The 18,605-nt window shown below is 39.0% G+C and overlaps 1 protein-coding gene across 1 annotated transcript in view; it reads right to left on the bottom strand.

Annotated features, from left to right (window-relative positions):
• The window catches only part of LOC140481699 (von Willebrand factor A domain-containing protein 2-like), a 40,284-nt gene extending 23,950 nt beyond the window's left edge, over positions 1 to 16,334 (bottom strand). Inside the window, exons 1-8 of the mRNA XM_072578280.1 lie at positions 16,179 to 16,334; positions 13,175 to 13,238; positions 12,062 to 12,136; positions 5,483 to 5,616; positions 3,417 to 3,526; positions 3,072 to 3,263; positions 2,841 to 2,974; positions 415 to 559 (exon numbers count right to left, since the gene is read on the bottom strand). Coding sequence (XP_072434381.1) covers positions 415 to 559; positions 2,841 to 2,974; positions 3,072 to 3,263; positions 3,417 to 3,526; positions 5,483 to 5,616; positions 12,062 to 12,136; positions 13,175 to 13,238 — 854 coding nt within the window. The 5' untranslated portion in view covers positions 16,179 to 16,334. The remainder of the gene's footprint in view (positions 1 to 414; positions 560 to 2,840; positions 2,975 to 3,071; positions 3,264 to 3,416; positions 3,527 to 5,482; positions 5,617 to 12,061; positions 12,137 to 13,174; positions 13,239 to 16,178) is intronic.
• Between the last annotated feature and the right edge of the window lie 2,271 nt (positions 16,335 to 18,605).

The following is an 18,605-nucleotide window of genomic DNA, read 5'->3' on the forward strand; positions in this document are numbered from 1 at the left end:
CCCCTTACATCAAAATGTTTGAGAAGCCATTCTAAAGTTTGGGTTTGTGTTGCCAAATACTCCTGTTTTTTCTCCACATTCATTCCCCTTGGGAACAAATATCTAGGCTCAAGCCATGTAAATGTTTTCCAAAAAATTCTCCCAACGGATATTACTGCACATAGCAACCAAAGGTAAGATGTGTAGATCTAGAGCAATGCTTGCGAACAATTCCATGATATGTATGTATTTCTGTGATTAGATGCGTATATGCATACATGCACTTAGACACTGTGTTTTGATTCCTAGCCACCATCCCTTCCATCAGCTGTCCTGTTCATGGGTTAGCAGGATGACTATTGATGAAATCAGGTTCTGGTGAAATAATCAAACTCTTGAAAGCACCTACTGTTATTAAGAGTTGAACAAACTGACCTGTAGGAAGGACAGAAGGTAGCCATTGGTTTTCCATGTCCTTTCAGGCCGTCAATGTTGCCTTTCCAGCAAATATGGCTTCCAAGGTATTTCTTCTCAGCATTGACTGTTGTTCTCTGGCAAAACCGTGATACCACCTTGCAGGCTGTGAAATCAGAGGACAACTGTGACTGAATTAAATATTTCTACGTTTCCTTGTGAATTTTAAAGGTCTTGAAAGATAATTCAAGACCTTCATTCAAAATGGAGTAAATATTTAAAAATTGAAAAGACCAAGTTATCCAGCTCCCTCCAACATCCAGATTCCATTCTAGCAATCCTATTTTGTCCACCTCCTACAAGTCATCTGATTCCAGTATAACTACTTTAATTCCCTGCTCCAAACCCATAAAAAAAATCATTAAAGCCAAAAGGTATCTGCAACATCAATCATTGTTTCTTCTGTTTGGATGTCAGAGTCACCAAGCTAATCTTCCATTGGATGAAAAACTACTGAAATTGATCTGGTCATTTTGCATAATTCTTCCTCTGAAACCTGTGTTGCGATTGTAATGGAACTAGAACCTGAATGTTTGCAAGTTTGCAAATATGGTCAATATTTTCCGATATTTTTCTAAGTCTGGGAGTGAGATATTGGGTGGTGGCTAACACACAACTCCCACTGTGAGATAATCACTGGATCACTTATCAATCATCTCCTTAAGAGTGATAGGACAGCACACTGGCAAGCATTTCGTGCCTGTGTTGTAAAGGCCATCAGTCGAAGCTTAATCCAGAGAGGATTCCACAGCAAGTTGTCTCTATTTCTTCTCACGGGATGAGGAATGCAGGGAGAGGGGGTAATGGAGGTGAACTTAGCAGGCAGTTTTTTTTTGCATTAATTCATTCATGCAACATGGGCTTCACAGGCTGGGCAAGCATTTGTTGCCCATCCTTAGCTGCCCTGGAAAAGGTGGTAGTGAGTTGCCTTCTTGAACATCCTCCATCCATTTGGTGTAGGTATCTGCATAATGCTATTGGGGAGGGATTTCCAGGGCTTGGACCCAGTCACATGTAAGGACGATGGTTTGCTTCGAAGGGAACTTGCAGCTGGTGGGTATTCCATGTATCTGCTGCTCTTGTCCTCGAAATGATAGCAGTTGTGAGTTTGGAAGGTGCAGTCTAAAAAGCCTTGGTGACTTTCTGCAGTGTATCCTGTAAATCTAGCATCAGTGGTGGAAGAACCAAATGTTTGTGGATGTGATGTTAGTTAAGTTGGCTGTATTGTCCTGCATAGTGTCAAGCTGTGACATGTCTTTGGAGCTGTGCACATCCAAGCAAGTGGAGATTATTTATTCACAATAGAAAAATACAGCTTGATAGCACTGTTGATGACACCTTCCATCAATTTACTGATGATAGAGGGTAGAATGATTGAGCAGTCATTGGCTGGGTTGGATTTGTCCTGCTTTTTGACTATAGAACATACCTGGACAATTTTCCACATTGTCAGATATATGCCAGTATTATAGCTGCAATGAAACAGGTTGGTTAGGAGAGCAGCAAGTTCTGGAGCATATCTCTTCAGTACTATTGCCAGAATGGTGTCAGGGCCTATAACTTTTGCAATATTCAGTGCCTCCAACCATTTCTTGATATCACATAGAGTGAATTGGAATTGGTTGAAGATTGGTATCTGTAATGTTGGGTACCTCAGTAGGAGGTACTTGGTACTTCCTCCAAAAGTAGTTGCAAACACTTTAGTTTTGTCTCAGTCCACTGATGTGCTGGGGTCTCCCATCATTGAAGATGTGGATATTTGTTGAGCCTCCTCCTCCCCCAGTGAGTTGTTTAATTGTCCACCACTGTTCATGACGGGTTGATGCAGAACTGCAGAGCTTAGATTTGATCAATTGGTTGTGGTTTCCCAGCTATTCTTTTTTAATTCATTCATTAAGAAACTTGTTTTATTTCTTACCAACATGGAATAACTCCCCCAACCACTACCCATAAGTTTTATTGAGCCAGGATTGATCACCTGGCCTAGTGGCAACTATAGACAGGGAATATGTTGGGCATGAGGTTGTAGATTGGGGTTGGATACAATTCAGCTGCTGATGGCTCACTGCACTTCTTGGATGCCGAGACTTGTGTTGATGGATCTTTCATTCAGAACAATGACAATGCGCACACTATACAACAGAGGGTATCCTCTACATGAAGGCAGAGTTTCCTCTTCACAAGGAATATCTAGTGGTCTGACTTTTTGGAAATCTGACTGCACAATGAACATTTTAATTAAATGGAAAATCATGCAATGTGCACACCAGGTATCCAATGGGAGTGCAAAATTCAGAAATTAACCTGAAATATTTTTGGATATGTCAAGCACCTGTAGAGATTTACTGCATTCTTTCAGAAAGAGGATTAAAACCAATGTTACCTACCTGGATGTACATCAGAGCAGACTGTAGACTGTGTCAGTGTAGTATACAAACCATTAACAGCATCATTATAGTGTGCTGCATAGAACACATGCATCTCACTGGGCATGCTGGCTAAACTAGCCAGTTCTTTCCACCTATGGATGACACCATAAGCAACTAGTGAAGAACCATGTAGCAAACGTTGTCCACACATAAAATATCACACCTCTCTCTCAGCACAATTATTCTTACCCTGGATGCTTGACTCCCACAGCAAATACTGTCATTCCACTGTTCTTAGCAAATCTCAAAGGCACAGTTGCATTATCTTGCGATTTACCATCTGTAAGAATTACAATGACCTTCAGGACACCTTGCCGTCCTCCATGAAACCCTTTATGTAGCACATACTTTACTGCAGTGCCAATCTCTGTGCCACCACCCCTATATGAAATATGAAGAGAAAACAACAGGTTAACTCTTTAAGATAGCTGTTGAAGTTTGGAATTCATTAAAAAGTTATAGTCCTATCTCTCAGCAATGTTGCCCAGGTAAAGAGGTGCTACTTTCTACAAGTTATGCAGTGGCCATACTTGCCTGAAGAAAATTTTTTTGATAGCTTCTTTTGTTTCTTGTCTTGTGGGATAGGTTTCTAACCCAAATTCTACTTTTGGTTTTGAACTGAACTGGATCACTCCTATGCGAACCTATTTGAGATGAAATCCCGCCTTTAGCATGGTGCAAAATGAAACTTGAACATAGACAGATTCATGACCTTAGCCATTCTTATTGTGCTGCGGCATTTAAGTGCATAATTTTTGTACAAGTTGATCTAGTTTAAGTTTTAATCCGCCTTGCTAAAGCTGTCTTTTCAAACAAGGTCCAACATATCAGATGTACTTGATTTACAAAACATATAAATTTAATTTTCTGACAAATGTCTTTTGCACAGTGAAATGAACATATGTTGAATTTTAAGTTTAAAGCACATTAAGTATTGCCACAGGCTAACTCACTTCAGTTTAAAATAAAGTTGATTTGAACTTGTTTGAACTAGAGCTTTTTCTCCTAGCGTTGCGAGACTTCGAGGTAAAATTATGTTTTTCTATGGCCTCAAATGAAACACACCTGAAATGCATTTTTCAGAACATCTCTTACTAGCTTATATTAGTTGATAGCATTCTTGTCAGGAAAGCTGTTGCTCAAACCTGAATTCAAGATCACTTCGCATTATTCTAAGAAATACAAAAGATTCTCCATTGAATCATAGATATTTTCAGCACAGAAGTAGGTCATTTGGCCCAACAGGTCTGTGCTATCTGACAAGTAGCCATCCAATCTAATCCCACTTTCCAGCTTTGTAACATTGTAGGTTCAACTGCACATACAAGTACTTATGAAATGTTAAGACGGTTTCTGCCTCACCATCTTCTCAGAGACTATTATTTCCACAAACACCAAAGCAAGCTGTTTGTGTTATCGTACTGTGTGCAAATTTTCATTTGCATTTGTCCACATAATAATAGTCACTACACCTGAAGGATAATTTATTGGATGTGTAACACTTGAGGATGTGTTAAGGTCATGAAAGAATGATTGTCACATTTTCAGATTATGACAACCAGATTTCACTGGAACACAGCAGGATGAGACCATTCAGCCCGTAGACCCTGCTTTACCACAAACAATAAGATCATGAGTAATCTGGTTATGATCTCAGCTGCACCTCACTGTCTTTCCCCTTTACCCTGATTGTCTTCTCCATCTGGAACCTATCTAGCTCAGCCTTCGATAAATTGAATGACCCAGCCTTCACTTCTTTCTAGAGAAGTAACTTCCACAGATAAATACCCTCAGACAGAAGACAATTGTCCTCATCTCCATCTTAAAAATTGAGACATTTAAATTCCTCTCCCCAGACTCTAGTCTCCCCTCAACAGGTTACATCATCTCCTTGGCCACTGCACCAAGTCCCATCAGCATTCTATATGAATCAATGAGATCACTCAATCTTCTAAACCTCCAATATAATGGCCTGTTCATCCTTCCTTCATAAGATTTTCATCTCCGAACTGAGTCAAGTGAACTTTCTCTGAACTGCTCAGTTAAATACTTTATCAAGCAAGGAGACCGAAACTGTATCATTGTGGCCTCACCAAGGCCCTGCCCCAGGGGAGGAGGATGATGCAAGAGTAATTGGACTGGAGCATGAGCATATGGAAGGGATGGGTAAAGGTAGCTACAAGGCAAATGAAGGAAGGATGAGGCTGCAAAAGAGAGCAGTATTAAACCTGATAACAAAAAAAAAAGATCAGATAACAAAGATCCAGGAAAACTTGAAATCACTAACATGATGAATGCCTTATAAATGACTGGAATATCTAGTTTAAGACCTGGGTGTTACATGTACTAAACTGTGCATGTCAATTGCTAAACTTAAATCTGAAATTGAGGGATAGCAGTAAGAAAGGGTTAACTGTTTGTTTCAGATTTATGTAAGTATAATGGATAAAATACACTAACTGTGATCTAACCTGCATATTTAGGGTGATGGCTTTTTGAGTAGAAATGCATACCAGGTACTTTAAAAAAACAACCTGGATTTAGAATAAACATGATGCTTCAATTTTCCAACTAATTTTATTTCATTCATTCACTCTTACCCGGTCAGGATTAATGTCAAGAATATCACAGAGTTTGGCAGCAAAGTGCTTTGACCGCTCAAAGCTTCCTTTCCCGATGCTATAGGATCCATCCATCAGCAATAAAATGTCCATAGCTGCTGAGCACTGGATTACTGAAAATGAAATAAAGCACATAGTTGAGTTCTAGAATTAACAGTTTTCAAGTGTTCCAATATTTTGAAACTCTAAACATACTTTTGCTTTCAAACAGTATTAGTTCAGGAAAAACTTAGAACAGTAATGCAAAACTCATGAGAAAATAATTGTAGGAGGCACTGTTTCTATCATGCAGGATAATATTATGAGGAAAGCCAACTTCACCTTCTTTAAAAAGATACCATGTGCTAGTGATCGGATGTATTTGATACATATTGAAAAAAGTTACAGTAAAAGATTCCACAAAACTTTCTCATCATGGTGGTGTCCCTTAGATTGAAATAGGAGATTTTTATTTCCTAAACCATGGCTCCATTCATAAAGTGGAGGAAAACACATTTACCCATGTTAAATACCATCTGTCAAATGTTTGCCAACTTGCTTCAGCTCTCTATATCCCTTTACAGACAATTTACCTCTTGACAATTTACTTTCCTAATTATCTTGATGTCATTTCATTGAGGCCCCAACAATAATCCTTAGGGCACTTCCTTTGTCTCAACTTGCCAAATCAAAAAAGATCCATTTATCCCGACTTCTTGCTTCCTATAGCTAACCAATCCTTTGCCCTTGCAAATATATTACTTCCAACACCAGTGACTCCCAATTTTGCTCCCACTGTGATCTCACTTTGAGGCTTGAAAATGGTTGCAGCAATTGGTGAGAATTGTGGTTTGGGATGATGCCATGAGAGCAGAGGTTCCATTAGAGTGAGGGTACAGTCTGTCAAAGTTCCCTAGCAGTTATTGCTGCATCAAAGCTCACCCTAAAGTTTCAACTCGCAACCCCACTCAGGTGGTAAAGTCCTGCCTTAAACCATGTTCTCTTATCTTGTGCAGCAACCCATGATATGACACCTTATCAAAAACCATGTGGAAATCAGTATTCATAATATCTATGGGTTTCCCTCAATAAACAATGGATGTTACTTTGTCAAAAGTCTTTAATAGATTAGTTAATTAAGTTTCCATTTCACGATATCATGTTGGCTCTTCCTAATCACTTTTTGATCACCTAAGTATCTTTCTATTAATTGTTTATTAATGGATTCTAGCATTTTCCCTATGTCAGACATTAGATTTTCTGCCTCCTTCCTTCTTGAATAAAATGTTTTACATTTGACATTTTGCAACCACAGAATTGTTACAATGCAGAAGGTCAATTGGCCCATTGTGCCTGCACCAGTTCTATTCCCTAGTCCCAATCTCCTGCCTTTTTTCATATCGACACACACCACTTCTATTTGAAGGAACATCCAAAGCCCTCTTGAAAGCTTCAATTGAATCTGTCCCCATCAGATTTCTGGTCAGTGCATTCCAGACCATAACTACCTGCTGGATAAGAATATTTTTCTCACATCACCTTTGGTTTGTTTGCACATCACTTTAAATTAATGCCCTCTCATTCTTTTTTCTTTTCTGCATAGGAACAGCTTGTCATTATTTGCACTGTCCAGCCCACCCTGATTTTGAAACCTCAATGAAATCTCCTCTCAGCCTTCTCTCCATGGACAATGTTCCCAACTTCTTCAATCTATCCTCATAGATTAACTTTTTCATTCCTGGAACCATTCTTGTAAATCACTTCTGCATTCCCTCCAATGTAATCACATCTTTCCAATAAGGTGACACCCACAACTCACACAATACTCCAGCTGAGGTCTAACAAGTGTCTTGTACAAGTTCAACATCACACTCAATGCCTATGCTCTTGTATTCTATTAATAAAACCAAGGACACTATATGCTGCATTAACTGCACTCTCTACATGTTCTGCCAGCTTCAATAATCTGTGCACATATACATCCAAGTCACTCTGCTCATGTATCCATTGGCCATCACTCTCTGTTTCCTATTACTCAGCCCATTTTGTAACCACATTACTGGAGAAGGAAAAACTAATAAGAGAAACAAAAAGGAATTATTACAAAGACTAGCAGCTAACAGAAGGGGAAATCCCAGAGGCTTCTATGGACATATAAACAGTAAGAGAATGATTAAAGGAGGAATAGGGCTGATTATACACACATGGGGACAGGGGCATAGCCAATGTGTTACATGAATAATTTCTATTTGTCTTTACAAGAGAGAAGGAGGCTGCAAGGCCATGAAGACAGACAGGAAACTCTGTCATTAGAAGCGTTCAAAGTTAACAAGGAAGAAACCTTGGATAGACTGCTCGTACTTAAATTTGACAAGTAGCTAGGAAACATTTAATGAACATTTAGATGAAATGAATCCAACAATTTTGAAGGAAGTGAGGGATGAAATTTATGAAGGCACTGGCTTTCTTGCAGTCTTGACACCGGGTTGGGGGGGGGAGGGGGGGGTGGGGTGGGGGGGGGTTATGGCCTTGTTCAAGAAAGGCTTTAAGAATAATCCCAGCAATTACAGACCCAGTTATCTTAACTTCAGTGCTGGGGAAACTTCTCAAAACAATTATGCAGGATTAGTAATCACGTGGATTAAGTTGTGTTGATTAGGGACAATCAGCACAGATTTCTAAAGAGGAAATTGTTTAATGAACTTGCTGGAGTTTATTGAAGAGGCATCAGAAAAAAAATCAATGAAGAAACCCTGTTGACTTGGTAACATAGATTTCCAAAAGGCATTTGATGCAGTGCCGCACAACAGACTTGTGATGAAAGGTATGGGGCATGGAATACAAGGATCACTAGTAATGTGGTTACAAAATGGGCTGAGTGATAGGAAACAGAGAGTAATGGCCAATGGATAGGTTTCAGGCCAGAGAATAGTTTCTCATGGAGTTCTGCAAGGGTTGATGGTGGGACCTTTGCTTTTCCTGGTACATGTTAATAAATTGGATTTCCAAGCTTGCAGAATACACAAACTTGGAAGAATTGTAAAATGTGAGGAGGACAGTGTAGAACTCCAAAAGAATATGGACAGGTTGGTGGAATGGGCAGTTCGGTTGTAGATGAAGTTCAATGCAGTGAAGTGTGAAGTGATGCACTTTGGCCAGAAAAGCATTGAAAGACAATACAGAGTAGCAGTACAAATCTAAAAGGGATACACGAGCAGAGTGACTTGGATGTATATGTGCACAGATTATTGAAGCTGGCAGAACATGTAGAGAGTGCAGTTAATGCAGCATACAGTCCCCTTGGTTAGGGCTTATGACCGAAACGTCAATTCTCCTTCTCCTTTGATGCTGCCTGACCTGCTGCGCTTTTCCAGCAACACATTTTTAAGCTCTGATCCCCAGCATCTGCAGTCCTCACTTTCTCCATCTCCACTCTCAACTTTCCACATTCCTGGAGATTCTCAATTGTTCTTTTTTTTTGCATTAGACCTATTATAAGCATGTTTTTTTTCTAATGTTAATTTCTACCTCTTTTGTCATTCAGGGAACTCTGGATTTGATTGTCCTACTTTCTCCATTAGAAGGAATACACCTTGACCATACCAAATGATCTGCTCCTTGAAGATGGTTCAGTTACTACTTTTCCCACCAATCTCTTATTCCAATCGATCCTTTCCAGCTTTGTCTGGCTCCTAATGTCAGCTCTCTGCTAATTGATATTTCTCACTCTGAATTGTTGCATGTCATTCTCCAACAGCATCCTGAATCTTACTCTACAATGATCACTGTCTCTTAAATGTTTCCCCACTGACACTTGATTCACTGGACTCACCTAATCCAGATCCAATAACACCTCCCTCCTCATTAGACTGGACCCATACTGCAAAAGAAAACTCTCCTGAACACAAGCTAAGAACACATGCCCCTTCCCACCCCCTTGTATCTCAGTGTATATTTAGCTAATTGAGATTCCCCCATTATGGCTACTCTGCAATGTTGGCATTTGTCCATCCACATCCCTTCCACTAGTTGGTGTGCCATAGACTACATCAAGCAATGTAATTGTACCTTTTTTTCATTCTATGCCTATAGCCAAATTGACTCTGCCTTTGAACTCTCTGAGACTTCCTCCTTCTCCAACAGTGCAATGCCCTTCTTGACCAACATTGCTACCTTACCTACTTTCCTTGCATTTCTATTGTTCTTGAACACCTCATACCCAGGAATATTTTACACTCAGTCTTACCTTTTCTTGAATGAGGTCTCCATCGCTGATACCATATCATATTTCCACATTGCAATCTGCGTCTCTAACTCCCTAACTTAATCTACTATATTTCATGTATTTACATACGTGCACATTAACTTTGTTTTAGAATTCCTTTCTTTTACTCCTACTCTGAGTTTACTCATTAACTTACCATTCTATATGCTAGTGCTAGCTGCATCCCTCAGTATTTTGCAAGTCCTGGAATTCCCCTCTGCTTTTCTATCTTGATTCCCACAATACTGCCAAGTTAGTTTAAAGCCCTCCCAATGGCATTAATAAATTGCCCCACAAGGAACTCAGTCCCAATCCATTCTTCCAGAATCTAAAGAATTTTTGAACATTATAACCAATGAGTTTACTATCAGTGCTGCCAAATCTTTCAAAACCCAAGGGTGTGGGTTAGGGGGATATGTCAGCCTTTAAACCCAATAGTTTCCTTAGCACGTTTCCCCTGGTAATTGTTTTAAGTTCATTCCTCCCTGTTACCTCTCGATTTTCTATTATCTTTATGAGGTAGTCTAAGTCTTCTACTGTGAGCGCATTGGAAAATACCTGCCAGTTCTTTGTTTGCCATTTTCAATTCCCCAGACTCACTCTTCAGAGGAACAGCATTCCTGTTGAAATACATCTAGGAACTTTTGCTAGCTATATTCATATTACTAGGTGGCCTTCTCTCATACACCACTTTTGGACTCCTTTTAATCCTTTCAGTCATTCTTTGTTAGTTCTTAAAGTTTATCCAATTGTTTACTTGTGATTAATCTTTGCAGCCTTATACAGTGTTCTTTCAACTTAATACTAGCCTTAAGTTCCTTATTTAACTATGGATAATGCATCATTCTCAAAATGTTTCTCCTTCTCACAGACATAAATAGTTGTTCTGAGTTGTTAAATGTCTCCATAAAAGTCTGCCAACACAACTATATTGTCTTACCTTTAAACTTAATTTCTCAGTTCACATTATCCAGCTCTGCCCTTTATTTAAATTTAAAATGGTAAATAGATCAGAGCATACCCCTGGCCTCAGTTCAAAGGAATCCCCATTATTGTGTTTGCCTTGGCCACATGCATATTTTCAGTAGTCATAGACTTACACTTCCCCATTTCAAACTAAACATGAAATTCCATCATATTATGATTGATATCACCTGGAGGCTCTATTGCGATGAGTTACTTGACTAATCTTCTTTCTTTACACATTACTAAGTCAGCAATAGCCTGCTCCATTGTTGGCTCTAGAAAATACTTCTTTAAGAAATCATCCCCAAAACACTCGATCACTTCATACTCCAGGTTATCTTACCTCCAAGCCAATTTGATTCTAACAATTTTATTATAGATTAAAGTCACCCATCATTATTGCAGTACTTTCCTTACATGCCCGATTTAATTCATCCCTGTGTATTCTATCATACAATGTAACTGCCATTATGGTGCTTCGAAACTACTCCTATATGTGACTTTTAGTTTTATTATTTCCTATCTCTACCCAAACTGATTCTACATTTTGATCTTACAAATTAAGTACAGAGTTAATACCATAATTAATTAACAAAGCTACACAGCATGTTTTTTCTAACTTCCTGTTGTTCCAATATGACAAATAAATTCAACAATCAGGCTAGACTTGGCCACCTTTCAACCATGTTTCTGTCATGCTTATCAAATCACACAAAGTATATGTGGTATGGTGGCTTAATGGCTCACTCACTTAATGGTGGCTCATTGTTGTCTCAGTGCCAAGGACTTGAGATCAATTCCACCCTTGGATGACTGACAGCATGGAGTTTTTGCATTCTCCCCATGTCTGCCTGGGTTTCCTCCAGGTATTCCAGTTTCCTTCCACAGACCAAAGATGTGCGGGTTAGGTGGATTGGCCATGCTAAATTTCCCGTTGTGTCCAGGGATGTAGAGGCAAGGTCGATTAAACATGGGAAATGCAGGGTTACAGGGATGGGAGGATGGGTCTGGATGGGATGCTCTTCAGAGTGTTGGTGTGGACTCAATGGGCTGAATGGCCTGCTTCCACACTGTACAGATTCTATGTCTCTCTGTCTGTGTGAAGAATTCATCCTATTCATTATAGATTTTTCATGGATTCAGGTACAGGACCCTATAGTCTTTTTTTTAAAATCAGGTTTACTATCTTTGGCCTCCTCTGCTGAAGTACTCTTACATTTGTATTGTCTATTCCTTCTTATCACACTTTGACATTCATTAGCCAAATTGCTGCCCTTCCCTAATACTTTGCTTCACCCTTTACTTTGTAGCATATCTCCCCTCACTTGATACTTGTAGTTTAAACTTACACTTTCCTGAAGACAAAATCTTCACAATTGTTTCTTTGTCAGCCATGAGCTGCTGCAAGCCACAACTTTGGGAGACTGTTCAAAGAAAACAAATAAATCATTTAAAGTCTATGTACTTAAACTCATTAATATGGACTCCAAACTTAGACTTGTTTGTAATACTTCCTTATATATCAAATGTCATATCAACCATTGGTAATACTTGATCAAGTTTGCTAGCACATGACATTTCTAAATTCATATTCATCTTGTACCGATGTCCTGAGTTGTGTACTATAGTTCATTGACCCACACCCTGCTTTTCTTTCTCTTATTAGTTTAAATATTTGGACTTTGTCTCCTTTCAAGCTTTTCATCAACAAAGTCAAATGACATTCTTTACTCTCCCTGTCACTCTGCTATCTTTTCTCTGGGCTCTCCATACTTTACAAAAATTCTTTCGTACCCAATGCACAATATTCTAAATTTTAGTTGGTCAATATTTGATAGAGTGCTCAATTAATCATATGATCTATATTCTCATATTTTCTGCAAGCTCTTCCAAATTAATTGATCAGATCAGAGCATGCCATTGACTTCATATTATCAGATTTCCCATTTCTGTGTTCCTCTTGGCCATGTGCATATGGAGCTTATTTTCTGAGCAGTGGACTTCACATATTAAAGCTTCAGATGTTCTTATTACATTCCTCTACACACAATCTTTAGGCAAGTAGTTGGTTGTTGAATGAATTTGGTGTCAGCCTAAAAATGTGCTAAGGGGAATATATGAAAATGACAAACATTCACTTTGAACTCTGCTGATTGAACCAATGCTATCTATACCTTAATTCCTGTTATTTTAGCTCTGCTTTAATTTTAATTACCATACATTAATGTTACTTAAAGTCTCCAAATTATAAAACTGAGTACTGATTTTTCATCTCCAGCATTTAGCTTCATAGATAATTAGGCTAATAATCTTTCTATTGATAATGCTAAGTGAAATGAACCAGTGATCTCTTAGTCTAGTTTCAAGTGGATTCATGTATTAATGTTATTTGCATTATATAACTGACAGGATGGGAATAGTCAGACTGCCGATACAGAACATTTATGGAAAAAGAATCTTACCCAAAATTGTGAGGGATAGGACAGAACACAAACTTCCACTGATGGACCTCATCCCCAGGTTCATCTAAAGATAAAAATCAGAATTAAAATATTATGAGCTAATTAAGATCTAAATTACCTTTTATTTTAGAATAATTCAGTTATTCAGCCCTAAATGAAATCTGTGATGTTCCTTTGCATGATCTGTCATCTCACACTTATTTTGTGGATTAACAAAACAAAATCATTTAGGTAAGGTGAAGGGGAAATTTAGCACCTGCTAAGTATGTTTCGTGGGATTCAATTCTTCTAGGATTAGAAGAGACAACAATGAAAAAAAAAGAGGTGTAATTATTGAAATGAAAAATACATCCCCCCTTAAGTGAAAGCCTGGTGGGAGCTTGTTGGTGAGCTCTGGTATGGATTCCATCTTAACAGAATTAGTATTAGAAACAGTCACCATACTTTGGCAGATGGTACCTGCTCTGGAGGGAGGAGCTCCTGAAAAATATCATTGATATGGCCCAATGAAAATTCTTTGCCATATTTCCAACAAATAGTAGGCTCCTCCTTGCACTTTTGAACTGACCCATTCCATTTTGTCAAGGCTAAGATGACAAAATCTTCAGTTTGGTGAGTTCTCCTGTCATACTGAGTTCTCCTGTCATACAGACCAGGTTAAACAGATCTGTTTCCAAGGAGATAAGGCTTAATGCCTGCAGGATTCATTCAGAACATCATGAATACACTGTATACTTTTTTTAACCAATTCTCCCCTCCCTGGAGGGAAGGTCATTTGATGAAGCTACTGAAGAATGCTTGACCTTTTGTAGGATATGTTGAACATATCTTTTTTCAACCCGATCTTTTCATTTTCTGGTACGTCAATGACTATATCAGTCTCACCTTTTCATTGGGTATTTTATAACCTTCCAAACCTTACACTGAGTTCAACAATTGCAGAGCATAATCTCTGCCCCCTTTCTAATTCTTTTTCTTTGCTTGTCTTATTTGTTTTCCTTCCTTGAACAGCACACCTGCTCTAGGTACAGCTTTCATTTCTCTTCTTACCCCATTGCTGTTCCCTTGGGCCTGGGAGATAAACTCTTCTGTCATATAGTCTTCCTAACACAATCCTTGCTTTATCCTTGTCCCAACTATTTTTTGACAGGGCTTTTTTTTTTCTGGTTTCAATGAAAGATTAGAGACGTGAAATGTTAACCTTGTTCCTCTCCACAGATATTGCCACAACTTGAATACTTCCATAATTCTTCCATTTTTTACATCATGGTGTACATCCATACAGTGAATACAACCAAGGAAGACTTCTGCTGTGAGTAAAAGTTGTAATACCTAATGTTCCTGACACCTGGGCCACTGAATGATTAAAGGACATAATAATTTCCAATAATTGGGGCTGTCAGTTAATAATTCTGCACAATCAATGATTTATAATGTAACTCTCTCACATGAATGTGTAATCTTCCCTCAAAGACATGAGTAAAATCCATGAGAGTGAACACATCTTTCTAATTAGTGTGCATATCACTTACTCCTTGTTGAAGATATGCACTTAACTTACATAGAGAGAAGCTTTAAAGAAAGTACAACATAAAAAGTTAATAGGTGATCCTGTTTGCTAGAAGTGCTCCGTTTGACTGATGTCCTCACTCAATCCATACTTTCCCTCACTCACTCCTGTAAAGTTCCGTTAGGACTATCTAGAATGTGGGGAGGAAATCTGAGGTAGCTGAGATTCGGTCAGCCAAAATGGTTAGCACATCAAAGGAGAATCTTATATGTCAAACCCAGAACTATTGTCAGCTAATTCAGGGTTGATGATCTAAGAGTATAAACCAGTTATCATTGCCCTTTACAATCAGAACTGCTCAAATTTCAGTTTTGAAACCAAGCTAATTCAGAGCTAAATATTCCACAAAATCATGCAGTAGATAAGTGATTCCTTCTATACCACAGTCAATTGAACAGGTGACATAGGTTACAAGATGACTGGTGATTAAAATGAATCATTTTACTGCTTCAGATGGCAAACAGGGATTATCCTCAAAGTAAATGGATACACCTTATTATAAAGAACAGCTTACATATACAATGAGCTGAAAATGTGGTGCTGGAAGAGCACAGCAGTTCAGGCAGCATCCAAGTAGCTTCGAAATCGACGTTTCAGGCAATAAGCGCTTTTCCAGCATCACATTTTCAGCTCTGATCTCCAGCATCTGCAGTCCTCACTTTCTCCTCCTTACATTTACAATGAGCCACCTGAATTTGACTTGTTGAGAAATGCAGTTCACTTGGACCCTGGCTGGTCACTACATTCCGTGCGTTTGAAATTGAAATCGGAGACGAGGAACAAGGGACTGAAATGATCAGTGAACCCAACGAGATCAGTGTCTGGTTGGCTGATTAGCGTTTTCCCCCAAATCCCATTCTCCCATGATCTGCTAAAAGGAGAGCCGTGCAACTTGAAGTTCTGACAAAAGGAATATCTTTCAGACGGAAATCCTGAGAACAGTCATTACAGCAGGGCAAAAAAAATCAAAACATTTCTAGATGTGTGAGAACGACAACACTTTGTTATTGGAATCTGGTGATTGTTCCTAACCGTAATCTTCGGCTGAAAACGTTGACATAATTTACAAAGCAATGCCTGCAGACTGACTGGATATAAAAATAAACTTGCAGACTTCAGAGCTAACATTTCAGTATAATGCAGGCGACCCTTTCGTCTCCAATTTTATTCTGAACTGCAGCAAGTTGGAACACGTAGCTGTCAAAGCGACAGACCATTCTCTCCTTTGATATGCGTGTAAAGAACGTCAGACTTTAGAGACAGGTACGGGGTTCAAATATTAAACATTGGGCTCAACAATCAATGGAGAGCAAATCGCTTCTTAAATTGTGCAGCCTAGATGTGACATTAAACTCAGTGTATAGTGCACACTCTCAGTGAGCGATGCACTTTGCTCCCTCTAATCATTCAAATCACTGTCGCTGAAAGACTCACCTCCCCAGTTGAGAAGGCAGGATGACTATGCTGTTCTGATACTCGGGAGATGCTGCCACACTGAAATGCCTCTTACACTTGGCGATTGTGAACAAGTGCAGCTACGTCAAAACAAAAGAGGGATCAGCCTCGGGTCCAGGCAGTCAGATATTCAGCTTTCTGTTCAGATTCCTGCTGTCACACGTCTGCTTTTAAAGCATCTTCCCTCACACACCTGCATAAACTATAAACGCCGACCACGCCCAGAGATCTCACACATTGGGAAAAGCATCCAGTAGAAGCTCAGTGAGATTGGAAAACAAAATCCATGTCAAGACCCACCGAAAAATTAAACAATAGATAGTAGTTAAGGCGATACATCATGTGTAGTTTGTAAAGTGGAGGAGGTACGCTTTCACATGTTGTGTAACACTTAGCAGTAAGAGAATTTGAACATCACTCATTGCAGGAGATTCTCTGACTACAACTGAAGCCAGGTCACGGCGGTGCCATTCAGCTGGACAACAGAGAAGAGCTCCTCCAGGAGGGTTACATAAGAACGCTGAGATGTCAGAAAGGACATGGAGGGATAATTAACCTCACCGTCACTTATAGTGAAAAGAGAAAATGTTGGAAAAACTCAACTAAAGTTCGGTACCGAGGAAGTGAAGCTTTCAAGTCCAATGAGCCTATCAGCTGTGACATTGATTAAGGTTGTTTCAATCTTGTGGAGAAGCTGAAAAAAAACGTTAGAGGAAATTGAACGTGAAGGTATGGGAAATACAGGCAAGGCACGGTCAAGAGACTCTGAAGAGGAAAAAAGTTTGAAAACACATACCAACAAATTCAAAAAAAACGTCTTCCCTGTGGTTATAAACACACCTCTCATATATGAGAGTTGATCTTTCTCTGCACTTTCTCTGTAGCTTTGACATTATATTCTATGTCCTGCTTTATTACCCTTATGTAATTATGCAAGGGGCGACTTGTCAGGATAACACACATAACATACTTTCCATTGTTTGGCAGTAAACGTGACAATAATAAATCAAATCAAATCAAATCAAATTGAGTTTGATGGTGAAGTAGAACTTTGCAAGAGGGCAAACATGACTGAGAAGAGGAAACAGTTTATAATATCAACCTATGTGGGATGAGGATGGGAAACATGGTTGTCGGCTCTTATTGGCAATGGGGCAAGAAAGGCAAGAGGTACATCTCATACAATCTGGAATATTAGTGAGGGTGAGGTGAGGTGAGTTGAGATAAATAAGAATCAAGTGAAAGATAAAGATTCAGGCACAAGTTTGACAACAGGGAAGATTAGTTTCAAAATATAACTGGAATCAAGTATAGATCTGTGAATTGGGAGAGGGGTTGGGATGGGATTAGAAGAATGGGACTTGTTGTGATTAAGAACAGATGATGCAGAATTTTTGATAACCTCAAGTTTAGGGGAGGAAGCAGGTCAGGAGCATACTGGAATAGTTGAGGCAACAAAGGTACAAAGTGAGGGTTTCAGCAGCAGACAAGCTGAGACAAGAGTGAAGTTCGGTGATATTACATGAGTGGAAATATATAGACTCCATGGTGGCATGGAGAGGTAATCAGAGGCTCATCTCAAAGTCAAAAATGACACTAAGTGTGCGAGAAGTTTGGTAGAGCCAAGCTAAGGAGATAGCATCAGTAACAAGAGAACAGAATGTGTACTTGAGAATGAGTACCATGCGTTTGGACTCTCCAATTTTCTGTTGGCTTCAACTTCTGTTCATCCGGTGGCAGATGTCAGACAAAGAGTTAGCTACTGTAAAAGTCACATTGTGCAACCTATCCTCATCATTTAACTCACTAAGCCTCAAAATCATTTTGCTGAATTGACACCACACACCCCCTTCAAAGGCAATACTGTATATCTTGCCTGAGGTACACTGCTTCAGCTTGAATACAGTAGGCCAGATGGGGCCTGATCGAGGCTCAGCTGAAACTTAACTTTCTTTCTTTTATATTGCACCTACTTTAAGTTAACGGCCAATTTTCCATCAGCTTTTTTTGCTAGGTTTTTAAATAAGCTTTTGACTAATTTTTGAGCTTAAGACTCCCAATACTCTTTGCTCTTTAGAAGTCATTCATTTCCCCTATTTAGACAATATTCCAATTTATCTGTTTTGCATCCAAACTAATGGAACATATTTTCTCACAATGAACTACACTTGCTTTAGTTTTGTTCAAGCCATATAATCTATCTTTGTCCATTTTCAACTCCCTGTTCGAATTTACACGACTTATTGATTTGCATAACATAATGTCATCTGAAAACCTGGATTTTTAAAAATTCACTTTCTCTGCTGCATGGGCATCACTGACTGGCCACCATTTGTTGCCTGTCTCTAGTTGCGCTAGTGAAAGTAATGGTGAGCTGCTTTCTTGAACAGCTGCACTTCAAATATT

The sequence above is a fragment of the Chiloscyllium punctatum genome, chromosome 1 (genome assembly GCF_047496795.1).
Source record: "Chiloscyllium punctatum isolate Juve2018m chromosome 1, sChiPun1.3, whole genome shotgun sequence".
Taxonomy (NCBI): domain Eukaryota; kingdom Metazoa; phylum Chordata; class Chondrichthyes; order Orectolobiformes; family Hemiscylliidae; genus Chiloscyllium; species Chiloscyllium punctatum.